This window comes from Scaptodrosophila lebanonensis, unplaced genomic scaffold (assembly GCF_003285725.1).
Source record: "Scaptodrosophila lebanonensis strain 11010-0011.00,11010-0021.00 unplaced genomic scaffold, SlebRS2 tig00000061-arrow-pilon, whole genome shotgun sequence".
Lineage (NCBI taxonomy): Eukaryota > Metazoa > Arthropoda > Insecta > Diptera > Drosophilidae > Scaptodrosophila > Scaptodrosophila lebanonensis.
In genome coordinates this window covers 4,974,098-4,991,124 of record NW_022060554.1, presented here as the reverse complement: position 1 = coordinate 4,991,124, position 17,027 = coordinate 4,974,098, and the positions used below count along the sequence as shown (strand labels likewise).

The window sequence follows — 17,027 nt, the reverse complement described above, 5'->3', positions numbered from 1 at the left end:
GAGGTACAATAACCACACTTGGTATCCAGACTCTCCAAAGTCCGAGAGTTTGTGTTTTCTTCTTCTTTTTTTATGAAGAAGAAATGAATAATAATAAATATACGTATTAATCCTCGCGCCGAAGTGCTGGGGGTTAAGCACGGCTTCAATGCTTTGATTAAACAGAAAAAAAAAAAATAAATAAATATACGTACTTGGACTCTTTTCCCCAGGGGTAAAGTCCTGCCACTGATGGCTCTGTCGTCACAGACAACTTAGAAAACGCGATGTTGCCACTTTTCCCAACAACAACGATTACTCAACTGCCGGAAGTGGCAAGAGCGTCGAATACCCTGGCCACTGTTTACTGCAGTCACAGACCGGCATTTTGGGGAACAAAACAATTGTTGACAAAAATATTTGCATGCACTTTGGGCTGCACTTGCTCTTGACACGAAAAGCGTTGGAGGAGGAATAGGAGGAGCAGCATTAAATATGCAGCACCTATGAAAGCGCGCGCATGACATTTAGCGCGACCCATTGGCGAACAGCGACGGTGAAAATGTTTTGCATAAGGTGGGGGAAAGGCCATGGCCAAGGGGAAAGTTTATACCTTGGTTGGGCAATTTGCTAGAAAATTTGTCAAATAAAGTCGCAAGAATTAGAAAAATTATGACTTCCGCAATTGTTGGTGAACAAAAGGAGATATGGATGTAACGGTAAAAGTTCAAAAACAGGCAACTGTTGCTTTCACCCACACCTCGACGTGCACACATACACTTGCATACACACGGTGAAAGTTTTCAAATAGAAAATGTTTAATTTCCCCAAAGACAACGTCGATGCTGCTTCTGCTGCTGCTGCTGTTGTTTCAGCTTCAGCTTCCAAAACGCAGCGTTTTCAAGTCGGGCGAAGAAAAGTTTCTTTATATTTTACACAGACTGCTTAGACTATGTGTGCGTGTGTGTAGGTGTCTAAGCCCGTTGTTGCAACAGTGCAGCCAAAAAGTTTTTGGGTTTCTCGCAAGTTGCGCGCTTTCCTCAACGGCATCGACGACCATAGAACTTGTTAGTTTGCCATAGCGTTGAAAATTATATTATTTCAAACTTTTCAAATGTCGCCAGGGAGTCAGAAATTTTACGCCAGAGTTGACAAAGTGTTGCATGTTTGTGCATGGGTGTACATGTATGTCTGTATTGATGTGTTTGTTCGATGGCTTAATTAAGCATTTCGTGCTAATGAAGCTCAAAATACACAGACGTATGAGTACACTGCACCCAGCAGCATAGAAATAAATCGAACTGTTTAACAGTATGTCCATAAAATTTGTTGCATAAATATTTAACAAACATCAAGTGCTTTGCGTGTTGCCTACTTTCAGGCATAAAAACACTGTCGGAGTTTTCTTTCGAAATGCATTTACGTGTCGTAGAAGCTCAACGTTCATATTCACTTTGATATTTGTGTTTCAATTTCAAGCCACTTCGAAAGATTTAATGCCCAGCTGCTCCTTCCAACCCGGCCCCACTTAAGCCCCCCCCCACTTCCGCTTCCCCTTGCGGTTGTCTGTCTAAACTTGAAGTGCCGACGGGATCGTAATATCAGCCGCTCTCGTGTTGTTGTCCTATTGCTGTTGTTGTTGTTGTTGTGGCTGTTGCTACTTGCATTTCGTACATGATAATGACGTTGGTCATCGGTTGGTCGCTTGTCAGGGTTTGCCCAACATTTGCATTTGGCCCCCGACCCGCACACATGCCAAACCGTATTTGTATGTGTTGGTATGCGGTGTGGTTTATAGCAGCATCTTGTCCAATTTATTACCACTTTCAGTTGGTAGCGTAATAGGCAATGCATACACAGACTCGCACGCACACAACAGCACACGCACTTGCGGCCGATACGCATATCTATAACACGTTGCACTCGAAGCACAAAAATACAAAATGGCTTTCATTCAGACTCCCACTTATGCATACATCCATTTGTTTCCATGTATTTCTGTATGAATGTGTGTGTGTGTGTGTGTATGAGTGTGCGATTCTATGCCTACTGCCGGCAATCGTAGGCTCGATGCTATTGCTCGTCTCTAAATTTCTGCTTCATCAGTTACATGCTTTGAATAATTGAAGCATATTTAGGTGGCAGCAGCCTGCACACTGGTCCTGATGTAGAAATATCCTTTTTTGTGTTCTCTTAATTCTGGGAAAAGGCATGATTTTTTCATCGCACCGCAAAAACTGCATACGCGGAATGTGTTTCAATATCTTTTCAAATTCAAATAAAATATGTCGAGGCGATCTAACTGGTGTAGTTGATCTAGTACAAGTAAATGTTAGTAATCGATAGACGCTTTAAACCAAGTCGATTTAGTTCAAATATAGCTTTATTTTTAGCTTAACTATAAGTATAACTACGAAATGCTTGTTCAATTTTTAAGTGTGGGGCATGGCATAGCTCAACGAGCTAGCAGGAATCTCACAATATGAGTTCGTTCCTTAAGAGTAGGCACTCGGTTCAAATCACGCCGCAACCATCATGATAGAAGCATGATTAAAAATGATCAAAGTTATCATAAAGCTTAATAATTGTTTAAGCTAGGACAGATCTAAAATAAAGATTAAAGGATTAAAGTGACATAATGCTTCGTGATGGATGCTAAGTGATGATGATTTGTACACCTTAGGTTTTAGTAAGGACCCCTATCTTTTTAGCAAATAATGTAGCTTTCCAACACTGAAAGAATCCTTTAAATCGGTCCAGTAGTTTTGGAGCCTTTTCAATTCAATTTATCAAATCTTTCTTCTTTATAAAATTAGTATAGATAAATTTACTATGTATATCACAATAAAATAACAAACAATCATAAAACACATTCCAAATGAATAGGTGTCTGACCAGATTCAGAAGAGATTAGTATTCCGCAGCTCCATGGTAAATAAACACTTCAATTTCACCAATACTCCTCCAACTTAAGCAGGATTAAGCGGCACTAAAAGCAAGCTTAAAGCTCAAGCTAACCATGCATCTACTTGTATATATTTAACTTTGATTGTGAATAGGGAAAACAAAATCTTAATAAATAATATTTTACTAGCTTAAACTATAAATCTAAACTATTGGTCCCACCAACTTATATCGAGAATTTTCAATGCACATAAATATGGTTTGATCAATTCTTCCATGCAAATTTTCCATGAAAATATTCATGGAAGACATCTAAAGACTGGTATATATAATTTCGTTTCGAATTATTTGTGTCGGCCTTTTGTTTCCGAGCAGACCAATGTGCTCTGCACACAACTGTGGGGCAGAGCATGTGCTCTGGTCGCCTTTTGAGCTCTTTCTGCATAGGTTATTAAATTATTTGGTTCACTCTGCAACGCTACTTAAGCCATAAAAGTTTGGAATATTGCATTTTTATATTTTTGGCCGAACTGCAATTTAAAAGCTTGTTGTTGCACTTTTGGCAAAAGTTGCAAATTATTGAATATTAAGCAAACTTCTCCCACGCTCCTAGTCTCTTGCTCTCCCTGTTTCGCTTTCCCTCTACAACCGACTTCTCCCCCTTCCTCCGCCCTCCGATCTCCACCACTATTTTTCTCACCATTTACTTTTTCGAGAGCATAATTAGCATATGCAATGGCAGCAAGTTCAACAGCCCAAAGACACACACACCTACACACTACATATGCACGCAAATGTGCCAAATTCATAAATTATTTAAGACCCATTTTTGCTGCATAACCACAGGCGCACTCGTGGCGAGATGACAGACAGGGTGTCGGAGCGGCTGTAAAACGCTCGAGCACGAGCGTGCCACAAAGCAAGCTGCCACACTGCTTGGCACATTTTGTGCGCGTCTTTTGTGGCCCCTTCTTTCGTTTGTTTGTTTGTTTGTTTGTACGTTTGTTTGCTCGCTTGTTGGTGACAACGATGATGGCAATGCCAGTGATAGGGGGTGGTGAAGGGGGCGCAGTAACACTTGGCTGCCGCAAGCGTCGGGCGCAAAGCTTTTAATTGCAATGTTTGCAAAAACAAAGTGCTAAACACTTGTTGACTGGTTGGCTGGTTGGTTGGCTGGTTGGCCCGCGAGCTACTTTTGTGTTATGCCTCTCTAAACTCTGAGGTGTCAAAATGCGAAATGCAGAATGCGCATTTCAAAAGTTGCGCCAAGTTGTTGACAGCGTCGCGCCTCTGACGGCGTCTGCCTTTGCCTGTGGGGCGCACTGTCAAAGCTTTGATTGTGCATTCATGTATGTGTATGTACACATACATATTATGTGTACGTGTGTGGTTCTGCAGGGGTTTCATTCACTTTGAACGCTTTTGTGAGTGATGCAGATCGAACCAGATGCCCATATTGTGGCACACAAAAGAGCCAAAAGAGAAGACTTTCAACACGATACTATTTGTTTTTTTTTTCGAAAGTGTGATCGAATTGAAGTAATTCAGATGGGTCCTGTCAATGACCCTAAATACATAAATACATTCTACTCGTATAAGTATGTGCACATGTATTTAATTTATGGGATGCAGTAGTCACATGGAAATTAACATGTAGTGCAACAACGCTGCAAAGTCATTAATACAATTATTTATTAATGAAAATACCATTTCTATAGTAGCACATATTTGTAGTACTTGGATGGAGTCAGTACCCCAAGGGTAAAAGGGTATAATAGTTTAGGAGGCGACCAGTATGACAAGACGAGACGATACAGCCATGCCCGTCTGTCTTTCTGTATAAGTGGAATGGTTTCTGTAAGTCCTAGGCAGATCGTTTGTTGTTGTTTTTTTGCTTATAGAACTTAACTTTTATACGAAAATATACTGTGCCCATTTCTGCGACTTTGAAACGAGAAAAGTACCAAAACTTTAATAAACCCAATTCCAAATGAACTTTTATACGACAATACAAGTATTAAAACGACAAAAATACCTATACTTAATTAAACCAAGCAAACAAACTTGAATACGACACTATGCTGAGACATAATCTAGCAAACGGTGATACGAAAATATAGCCAACATTAAACACAAGGAATTACCGTAAGAATGACGTTATATATATAGAAAGAAAGAAAAGAATCTGAAACGGTTCGTAATCGTATCTATATTATTGAAGAAAAATACGCAATTGTTTGTTTACTTTTTAGTGCACATCAATATGTGTTAGAATTGTTTGAAAATGAAAGCATTGAAAAAGTTTCGTTGCTTTCTTGCCATACATACTCTAAGAATGCATTTCTCAACCGCCTGTCAACACTTATTGTAAACCAATGTTTTTCAATACTTTTTGTCGTAAATTTTATTTGAATTCAACATTCAGTCATACGACTCTGCCGGGTGAGGACGTCCACGAAATGTTTTGTGTTATTTAAAAAACTGCCTTTTTCTATTTGTTGTTCCTGACTTTTTCTTGTTATTTAATTTAATCCGTTTTGTATACCCTGTACCCGTAGGGTAAAAAGGGTATATTAGGTTTGTGCAAAGTATGTAACATACAGAAGGAAGCATCTCCGACCCTATAAAGTATATATATTCTTGATCAGCATGACGAGAGAAATCGATCTAGACATGTCCGTCCGTCTGTCCGTCCGTCTGTCCGTCCGTCTGGATGAACGCGAGGATCTCAGAAACTATAAAAGCTAGAATAACCAAAGTTGGCATCCAGATTCTCCTAGGTCCGAGAAAGGACGAGTTTATTTTATTTTTTGGAATTTCCCCCCCCTTCCCCCGCTACAGAATTTCGTCAATAGCGTCCACATTTCAAATGCTACCTAAACCAAACTTTGCACACATAATTTATATATAATTGTCTACTGTTGTATTTTATTCAATTCGGTCAATTCTAAGAAAAGTTATTAGCGAAACAAATTCTCGCCAGTACAACCTCCCCAAACTGCAGCAACAAGTTCGCTCTTCTTCTTCCTATTTTTGCTGCTGCTATGGGCGCATATAACTCAGTGACGGAAGTTTACCTGGGTACAGGGTATTACACTGTCGGGCTTGCTCAACTGTAGCGTTCTCTCTTGTTTATTGTTATCAGTTTGGTTTAGGTAGCATTTGAAATGTGGACGCTATTGACGAAATTCTGTAGCGGGGGAAGGGGGGAAAAATTCCAAAAAATAAAATAAACTCGTCCTTTCTCGGACCTAGGAGAATCTGGATGCCAACTTTGGTTATTCTAGCTTTTATAGTTTCTGAGATCCTCGCGTTCATCCAGACGGACGGACAGACGGACGGACGGACATGTCTAGATCGATTTCTCTCGTCATGCTGATTCAGAATATATATACTTTATGGGGTCGGAGATGCTTCCTTCTGCATGTTACATACTTTGCACAAACCTAATATACCCTTTTTACCCTACGGGTACAGGGTATAAAAATGCGAAGCACGCAAAAGTGTTGTTCTACATACCAAATGCTGTGTAACACAAATAAATATAAATATGGCTATTGGTAACATTGCCGACCTGAATCCCAAATTTATTATACGGGTGTTAAGGTGCAGCTTTTATGATCTAATCAATAAACAATAAGTAAGTATAATAATAACCAACTCTCCAAATGCGCTATCCTTAAAACAGTTGGCAGATTTGACGCTTCAATCACTGATAAACTATTAGCATAATAAGAACCCTTGTACTAAAAATTGCAGTTCTTTAACTCAGATGTTGTTTATTCATAAACAAATCACAATCGCTTGCACTTGCTTAAAAATTACATGAGTTATAAAAGCATGGTCCTATGGGTCCGCCAGAATACTCTTGAAAGAAACATAGTGCTCTTTTTGCGCTCCCTCTAATTAACTTTGATTTGTACATGACGTAGACACGAACGAGCGTACAATGACGAAAAAAGAAAACCTGCAGCACCAGCTGCACATATTACACATACGCACTGTTATCCCAACTGCGATTTTGTTGCTCGCCTCTTATCGTCTGTCGCAGGCTGCTGTTGCAGTTCTCTGACACTTTTTTAATATTTTTTACGACTATCATCACAACAGCCAAACAATCAACCAACAACAGTGCCACTTAACACCCGTCCTCTTTCTCAGAACTCTGCCGTCATGTTGCGCTCTCTTGGCCAAGAAACTTTTGAAGCTTTTGTTATTTGTCGTAGTTTGACGTTGTGCTTGTTGTTTGTGTAGTTGTTGCCCGTTTTGTTGTGCCATGTGATACGATTTTTATGTAAAACATAATTGCAGATTAGTCGCAGCGTAAATGTAAAATAAAAGCGAGCGCACAAGCAAAACAAATTGTAATCGTCCTGTCGCCGCTTAAAAAGGATTAAAAAGCGCAATCCGACGACAGACAGCAGGCTGACGGACTGACAGGCTAACAAACTGAGGGACGGAGAGACTGCCAGACTGACAGACAGACGATGGCATCATCGTATAAATGGACAACCCATAATGCAATGAGGACTATGACGTTGGACGCGTCGAGCTGCCAATTGTCACTTCCGCCACTTCGATATGAAAACGCAAATACAAACAGACCAGCAAACAGGCAAACAGGCAGACATACAAACATGCATACAAACAGACAGAGAGGCAAACAACCAGCTACGAGATTTGCAAGCGCACTGGGCTGTGTTTGTGCTAAATGAAATGCTAAAGAACTGTTTACAGAGGAATTGTTTGACTTACCCTTTGAATCTATACATTGCACTCCAAAGTGCTCCACAAAGCTATTTTCAATTAATTAAAAACCGAAAACAAGGACTGTTGGCTATTGTTAGCTGTTGATAGAGAGTCAATGAGAGTATGTCCGCTCAGTTCAAGCTGGTTCAATGAATATTCTTCGCAATCAACTAGTTTTCCTTTTACTCCTTTTACTCTATAGTATATAATATGCTTATATACATGGTATGTTTGGACGAATTTACTATATATAAATACTTACGTTTTTGCTTAACAATATTGTGTTTATATGGTACGGTTATTTAAATGTCCTTCGCGTTTATACATTTATATTATATAATTTAAAATTATATACCAAAACTTTCGAAGAAGCCTATCTCATCAAGATTCCTGAATAAATAATGGAAGCTCTCAGCTTGGCCAAATAATAATTTTGAATCCTGGACGTGTGTAAAAATATAACCCGATCATCATATTGCTATAGAATGTTACAAAAATAGTGGAGGGTACTTAAAAAGGCGATGAATGGATGGAAATACAACTACAAATAAAGAAGAATCGAGCATCAGAATCATTTTTTTTCTTGGGTAATCGACTAAGTATCTCGATTTGAATTTCTTTCTATTATTATTTATTTTTGTTTCTTTGATTATTATTTTTGTTTTGTTCACAAGTGAATATAATAAGTTTTTACCGTCCAGAGGAAAAATAGAAAGAGTAGTATTGCGAACTATAAGGCACAACTCTAGCAGGGAGCATATTCTTGTGTCCATTAAAAAATATGCAGTGGCAAATGGCTTCTGATTTCCATATCTTGTGGATGGAAAACTTTTACCGAAATTAGTATGTAGCTTAGAGTTGTTATTGTTGCTTGTGAAATTGCTGGTGCAGCTCGAATTCCCATGGGCAACTCAAAAATATGACTTCAAATTAAGATATTACGAGCAGCCTGACGAAGCTGAACATGCTGACCATGCTGATGGACCATGCACGCTGCCTATTTGCACAACAAATGAAGCAGAAAATGGCAACAGACCGGCCAATTGGAGCCCGAAACGAGCTTCGTGGGCGTGCTGCCATGGCAATGGGCTCCTTAAATGGAACGTAAATATTTGAGCTGCATTGGGACCGGTGCATGTGACTCAATAGCAATAGCAATAGCCAAACGAAACGTAACTCATATTGATTCGTTAAGTAGTGTGCCAAGAGAGCGGACTCACTGCTATGTGTAGGTGATGGAAAATGTTTGTGTGTGGTTGCCCTCTCAAAATTGTCCATTGATTATGCGTCAGCTTGTTGAAATGCGATTGCGGTCAAAGCATTTGGTTTGTGTATTTGCTGAGCGCTCCAAGCAGCCAGCCTGCGTTCTTATAATGCAAATTATAAGTTTGTGTGTAAGAGTGTCTGTGTGCGGGCATTTGCAAGGACGATGTCCTTGAGCTGCGTCCGCCCACTTGCCATTGCTATTTATGTTTTGGCGCTGCCTTATAAATTAGCTGCACTTTACGAGCCAACGTCGACGTCCTTCGGCCAGCCACATCGTCGCCAATGTTGTCAGAGTTTCCAGGGCGGCCGTGGCTGCTACTACTGCCAGAATCGCCTCCCTGCTCCCACTCCCAGTACCAGACGCGTCGACGTGGCCATTGCCGTTTGTCTAATGAACGCCACATAAATTATGGCCGCGGCGGTTTTGGGCAAACGCGTTGGCTTACACGCTCTCTGTAAACGTGCATATTTGCGCAGCATACTTTTGGGCGCCGCAAGCACACAGGCACAAGTACATATGCACATGCATATGCATGTACATATATACATATACAAGTAAGGAGACTGTTGCAGCAGTCACTCTGCTGCATACTTTTTGCCTGTTTATCCTGCTTTATTTGCCCCACACTGCTGTTAAAAGCAAAACTGCGATGAACGAATATTTTTTTGTCTTTCGCCCAACATTCGGTGTTTTCTTTTCTTTGGTTTTCATTTTATTTTGTTTTATTTTGCTTTTATTGTTATTCCTCATCGAGTCTGTGTATATGTGTTCGTATGTTTTCATTTTTTTTTTCTTTGCTTAAAGTAAACGTACGTCTTCCTTTAGTTATAATGTATATTCACAGTTTTTAAGTAAAACTAATATTTATTAATATATATGCATGTATGCAATATTCACGACATTATATAGTTTGCTTGCAAATTTCTCATTTGATTTAATACACTTTATCGTATTTACATGTTTGGTGTTCTTAAATAAGTGCTTGCGTTTGCATTCATTTATTTAATTGTACTACAAAATTAAATGAAATAGTCGAAAAAAGCTCTTTTAAAATACATAATCAAAAAATTCATTATGGAAATGCACTTTACTTTATTGCCGATATGTGTGTTTACCTTTTTGTATTGGGTGTTTAATTTCCTTTTTTATTTGTTATGTTGTGCGTTTGGTTTATATCCTTTTCAATGGGTAATCATATTGCAAAAAATTTTAAATTAAATTTGATGGAAGAGTAACATTCTAGATACTTAAGTAGGAAGTAACGAATAAACTAACTAACATTATCATAAGCTTTGATTGCAAATTGAATGCCAACTTAAAAAATTAGTAACAATTTTTAAGAAAAATTTTGACTAGTTGGAAAATATTAAAAGAAACCACAAAATAAAAGCAAGGCATCTAGCATTGCAGTTAAGGTTGCTCAAAAGGCAAGATAGTACAACTAAAGGGTTCGCGAGTATCTACTGAAGCCTAAGTAATCATCAATTTATAAACCTATGCTCCCACTTCAACGTTGATAGCATTTCGACTCTAAAATTAACATATTTTGGAGTGTTGCACTCAATCCTACGTAGAAGACTAACATCAACTATGATGAAACAACATGCAGTTCCGGCATAGCAATTGACTATTGATTTTTTAACTTACTCATCTTGTTGCGCTGTAACTTCCAGCCCGTTAACTATACAGGTATACCACTATTGTATATATTTATGTATCTCATGTGCCATTCAATTCTTTCACACACATAATTAACATCTTATTATCTACGCTACGCTCCTCCGCCCGTTTTCTTTACACTAGGCCCCAAAATGTATGCAACAGATAATGCCAACATGCCTGTGGAGTTCACCTTAATCAGGCTGCGGCTGTCACTTTCGTGGGTGTGGCTGTGTGTGTGTATGTGTGTGTATTTGTGTGTTTTAGAAACCTTAACTAGAACTTCATTTATCAGTGTGTGGGTTTGTGTTTGTTGCTCTTTGCTAATTTTAATAAATGTTTTCAAAAGTAAACTTAACTTGTCTGCAGACATCCGGAGACTTCATCTATCTGACCAGCAGCAGCATTGACAGTGTTGCCAATAGTCCCAAACTACTTCGTAGTAAGGTGGTGGCTCCATCGCCCTCTCCATCCCGGCATATTTCCGGATGACGCGTGAAATCCTCGCAATAGATCTGCAGTAAACAAAATGAAAAATATTTTTTTAAAAGTACCAACGTAGGATGGGAAAAAGTTTAATCCTTTTTTTTTTTTTTGCTTGATAAAAATATTCCCTAATGCCGTTAACTTTTATGCTTGTCCGTCGATTTCGATCAACTTTTTTTTGCTCTTATTTCAACATTCTTTTTTTTTAATTATACAAAAATTGTCCATAGAATATATGTAACTAATCAAAATATTACTATAGAATATGTTTAAATACTATGATGCATGTAGTTTAAATATGGAATCTAGTGGCGAGATCCTGTGGGTGATACTTTTTACGTCTTCTAAGGCGTTTATCATAGTTTTCTGCGTGAGCTTGTGCGCATATGCATATTTTCCTTTTTTGTTCAGGGTTGATGTAGAGGCAATGCCATAAATTGGTAGTGCCTACTTCCATCTTGGACTTAGGATGGATTTGTAAATTGTGACTTTACTGTACAGAGACAGCTTGTGGGGTGCAAGTAGCCACGCCACCTTTCCCGCTTTTGTCACAACCGATACCTTGGCTGTATTCTTCCTTAAGGCGAGTCAATACTGTACGAAAATTCAGTACTTACAAAAAAAAAAAAAAAACATGAAGAAAAGCAAAAAGAAAAAAAAAAGGCGAGTTTGCCAAAAAAAAAAAAGTTGAGAGTTATACTTTAAGTGTTGACGAAGTTCTGTGGCGGGACGTAGGGGCGCAGAGATCCAAAATATAAAATACACTCGTGCTGCCGGGGTACCAGAAGAATCTACATACGTAGATTGGTTAATAGGGGATCAGCTGGTGTCGAAATCCAGTTGGTCATCCATGCAGACAGACGGGTAGACTGATTGAGGAAATGTATACTTTAGGGGACCGGAGATACTTCCTTCTGCCTTTTATATACTTTGCACAAACCTAAGACACCCTTTTTACCCTTTGGGTATAGAGAGAATTTTACAGTTGGGCAACCCGAATAGAGCACAACAAATGCTTCAAAAATAACTTTAACTCTATTCATCAGATGCATCTTCGAAAAATAAGTTATGTCCACAGCTGCAGGCCGATTTGCCACACAGTAATTTAAGAAAGCCCAGCAACCTCAAAGTTTTTAACTGTACTTGACAAAGTTTCATAGACCTGTTCGTTCAGCGAACCAAATGGATTATTTTGAGTTTAAAGTAATTTGCTAATATAAGATAGTTGAGGAACTACCTAATTCGATATATGTATGTAGCTGAAGCTGGTAACTCACCTTGGTCAGGCTGTTTGCGTATTTATCGACCAACTCACGCGTGAATTTGGCGGCATCATTGCCACAGATTTTGCGGGCCGCATTCTCCGAACAGTCCACTAGTTCGTTGATGGAGCTGTAAGGCGCACAATATACATACGGACAAGGATATTTGAGTATCAGGCCAGACAGGGATTTATGTAAGATTGCGGGTCTTACCAGCAAATGGTTTTGATGTTCTCGTTCAGCGTCACATTCTCCTGAGTCTCCTGCTGGTTCTTGTTGGGCTTAAGGAAGACCATGGTCTCCTTATAACGATTCGCGCACACCTCAAAGTCACGCTTGGCCATTTCGGAGCAGGGCGCATGCTTCAGGTACTCTGTGGGCGGAGCAAGTAAATGGTTTTGTCGCATTCAATGAAAGTGTCGTCGTTGATGGTGCTTACCCTCTTGGAACTCGCCCTTGTTACAGAGGTCCCTGATGAACTGATTAGTGCCGTGGTAGAGTTTATTGAACTGATTTCGCTGTTGCAGGTCCATGCAGCGACGCGTATAGCTTTGGATGCAGCGCACACCTTTGCGCAGCTCACTGTGCAGGGGCAATGGGGAAAAGTCGACTTAGACAGATAGAAGAATTGATGCGCTTCAAGCAATAACAATAACAATACCAATAGCAAAACAATATAAGCTGTCTAGTAGTGTTGTTGCTGGCGCTTATTTTCAATTTGCAACAACTTACTGACAAAGTTTATCCAATTCGTCCTTTTTGGCAGCTCCAATCGAGAATTCCGACGTTAAATGCAGCATTTCAAGTGGTTCGGCGCACTTGGTGAACTCTTCCTGGCCGCATTCCTCGGCTACGGCGCCAGCTATAAGGCAGCTGGCCAGAACGACGCACACTGAGGAAATATGAGTGCAGAATGTAGCGAAATGTGTAGAGACAAATACTCGTACTCGCAAGCACTGCATAGTAGATGGGGATGGGGTCTGAGATAGCGGGATAGTGGCAAAATAGTGCTGCTCAAGTAAAGGCTAAAAGGCAATCTGAGGCGGCGACTTGCCCTAAGCCCGCTAGCTCTCTCCTGCTTGGTTACTCTGTTACTCGGCTACTCGCCTGCTTGCCTGCAACAAAGTTGCAAATGTGCGTCGGGGGTAATAAAGTTGGGCGTAAGTGAAATTGGCATTCCATAAATTTTAACTTTTGTTTGTTTGTTTGTTTACTTGTTCATTTTTTGCCCAACTTTTACGTCTTGCCATCGATGTGGCCTGTTGTTTGCACTCGAATGCACGTGAGACACGTAAGAGCGGAAGTCATGACGCTGGCAATTAGGTGCCACATTGTGCAGTGCACATTTTTACAAATGACTGACTGACAGCTTGACAGCATCGGCTGAACGGACAACAGCGTCTAGTCGAGTAGACTCGAGTCGAGTCGAGTTGAGATAAGGGGCGACTAGTTGAGTCCAGTCCAGGCGATTGCATTCAGATTGAGAGAGATAAGGTCGTAGGTACTTACCCGCTAAAGTCACCGAAGTCATCCAACAGCTGCGACCTTTGCCTGCCCCACTTCGCACTTTCTGAACAGGCGGCATTCTGTTTGTTTAGTTTGATTTTTGCAAACTTGTTTGTTTGCTTGTGTGTTTGTTGCACGTTGCTCTTGTTTTTTGCAATTATTATTATTCAGACAGTGAGCTCGCGTTCGCAAATGTGATGTGGCCAAACCCAAACTGGTTTGCACAAGTCATTGCAAAACTTATTAGCACGCCCAACTGCATTCGGGACGACGTCGCTGGCCTCGAGAGTTTGCTGTGTCGCTTAATTACAGGCTGTGGCACCGACAGTCACTGTAACTGAGAGTGCGACTGCTACTGCGAGTGCGACAGTCGGTGCACTTTTGCATTTATTTTATGAATTTTAAAATTTGTGTTTAATAGCCTTAACGTACATAAAATTAAATTAATGATCAAGCACAGCGTCTGTCCAAAGAGTCGCCGAAAGAAAATTCGCAACAAAAATACAAAAAGCGAAATATTCTATAAATAAATAATGTCGTTGAATGAAAAGCGAGAGCAAAATCAAAAGCAAAAGCTTCAATGTTGTTGGCCTGCTTGGCTCTCTATTGCTGTTATTGTTGTTGCTGTTGCAGTTTTACCCGTTACTTGTTCATTTTGCCAAAAATTGGCCCCATACTCATTCTGACCATGAATCTGAATTCGGAACAACTCTGCTGAGCTTTAAGCTGATATTTTTTGGAAGCCGCCCCTTTATTAAGTTTAAGAAACCAGCTAATTCCAAGTATATTATTCAAACATACTATGTAGAGCGCTAAGCGCTCACGAAATATTTGTGCTGCGTATTTTTCCCTAACACTATACTATAAGCTTTGACATGCGGAGAACTATACTTCCAAATTTATATTATTGTTTCCACAGAAGCTGGCAAATATAGGCTTTATGGGTACCTAATAATTTCTATGTATTATTCGTTTCGCTAAACCTCAAAGTAACAATTATTTGTATGTCCCCTTTTACTTGTAACAACTAAACCGGGACCAATAAATAAAATTAAATGAGTAAAATTACTGATTTTGAAGTTTTAAGATCATCATCTTCATCATCAATTTGATTGGCTGATTGGAAAACAAATCAGTTACTACTCATATCACTGTTTGTCGTTTGCTACAACCTATCCATTCAAAACTAAATTGTCTAGTTGTCTGTTTGTCGTTGTCCGCTTTTTGTGGCGATTCATCTTCTTGTGGCGTGGGCGGTGTGTGAATTGGCAAGACGAAAAAATGCTGGTTTTAATTTATTTTATGTACTATATTTTTTACTGCAGTTCTTATTTTCACTGCTACGTTATTTATTTATATTTTTTCTCAGGCCGCAGATATTTCCAATTCAACATGCGAGCCTTTTTGTTTTAATATGTTTTTAATAGACTTCGAAAGGTAGTTGTCCGTCCCGTGTTTACTTTTGATAGATTAAAAGAAATATTTTTAAATTTTTTCTATCCTATGTATTTGTCTATTAATAATTCAATTTCAAAACAGTTTACTGCAAATTTTTTTATCTTGAAACGAGCAAAGGCGGAGCCATAGATCCCATAAAGTTACATGCGTCATTATCTAGTTAGCTGGTCTCGTTATTTTTCATTACAAATTTATTTAAAAAAACTCAACAAATTCCATTCAACAATTCATCAATTGTTTTCAGAAATGATCAGCTTATTTAACATTTGTATTTGAGCTGTTCTAAAACTTCATGACAAATATATACTTTTTTTTTTTGAAAATATTTTTATTGCATGGGCACCGTCTTATGCACAAATATTGGCAATAACGATCCTCAATTCCGTGTTATATAAATCCAATTTGTATATATTTGCAATATTAATGAGAAATAAAATTAAATATAAATATAAACATACTTTAGGCTTGTTAGCTTTACTATCCTCTACATGCATTTTCAAAGGACAAATATCTTAATTTGAGCCGGAATTCTAGTATTTCCACAAACATTCTCATTTGCGAAACCACTGCAACTAGCCGTTTGTGATTAGGTCACATCAAAACAATCGTTTTGCATTGCTTGAATTTGCATATTTATGTGCACACACTGGCATAGCATTAACAAGTCTTTGATTTACATCAACCAAGCAATTAACTTTCTACATTAATAACATGCTAAAGACGTGCGCACTTCACAGCCCTTGCATCTCTTACAGCAACCACCAGAAACTCAATTCAATTTTAATTGATCGTTTGCATTGATCAGTCATAAGTAAGTAATATGTATGTATGCATACATACGTGTATGCACTAATGCATGTGAGGGGTTTGTATGTTTGTGTCAGTCTTAATTGCGACAGCTGTTCAATGCTCAATGAGGCTTTACTAGTCAATTGAGACGAAGCGAAAACAAAACACTTAACGCATGACAAAGAGATTTTTGGTTCACTAAAAACTGAATTAATAAAGAACAGCAACAAGTGAATATTTCTTTCTTCATTTTGAGCAATGCATATAATTTACATGGTGGCCAAGATTTCAATTGTGTATATATTGTTATTGTTGTTGCTTCTGTTGACAGGCGGACGGACGCCTGTCAACACGGGGCAAACAACACGTGATGAAAAAGCCGCGACCGCCAAGAATGCAGTTGGACGAGCCTCTTTGTATTGCTGCTGTTTTTGTTGGTGTGGCTACATATAGCGTGATCATACGTTTGGTTCGTATTATTTACAGACGCATACGACGCCTGTTGGCACAGCTAAAACACGTAAAATCAAAGCAGGTTTTCTTGTTTTTTTTTATAGTTGAAATTGTAGTTACGCACTGCTTAGTTTAAAGATTGACTTTTTTATTTCATTATTTCATTGAATTTAATACTTTTCAAGCAGATTGCTTTAGTGATCGCACCAACAACAATTAAACGCTTGCCGAGTACTTTCGACAAAACTTTTGAAAACGGTTTACGACGCGCAGCACGACGCTAACCTCGCCAGTTACAAATACGTACTGACTTGTGGCTCGTTGAAAACGGCTCGGGTCTTCGGCAATCAACCGACGGCCAACGAGACGAGCAGCACCATCAACACCCACTTGTCGTGCTTTTGTTGCTAGCAACATGCTGCCAACTTGGGCACATGTTGCGCGCGCTGCAACAACAGGTAATACGTAGTTGTTGTTATTTTACGATTTGCCAGTCCATTGATAAGCAAGACACA

General features: G+C 39.2%; 1 protein-coding gene across 4 annotated transcripts; it reads right to left on the bottom strand.

Annotated features, from left to right (window-relative positions):
- Positions 1-9,724: 9,724 nt before the first annotated feature.
- On the bottom strand, positions 9,725-16,783 carry LOC115624680. 4 transcript variants are annotated; one of them, XM_030519483.1, is made up of 7 exons: positions 16,690-16,783; positions 13,816-14,026; positions 13,039-13,198; positions 12,746-12,888; positions 12,520-12,679; positions 12,322-12,436; positions 9,725-11,073 (listed from the first exon to the last, which is right to left on the bottom strand). In XM_030519483.1, the coding sequence occupies exons 2-7, from the start codon at positions 13,889-13,891 to the stop codon at positions 10,945-10,947; spliced, it is 783 nt and encodes a 260-aa protein (XP_030375343.1). In that variant the 5' UTR covers positions 13,892-14,026; positions 16,690-16,783; the 3' UTR covers positions 9,725-10,944. The 4 variants fall into 4 exon arrangements, with proteins under 4 accessions (XP_030375343.1, XP_030375341.1, XP_030375342.1 ...); XM_030519481.1 differs by having other exon boundaries at positions 13,816-14,164; positions 16,690-16,770; XM_030519482.1 differs by having other exon boundaries at positions 16,637-16,761.
- Positions 16,784-17,027: the final 244 nt, after the last annotated feature.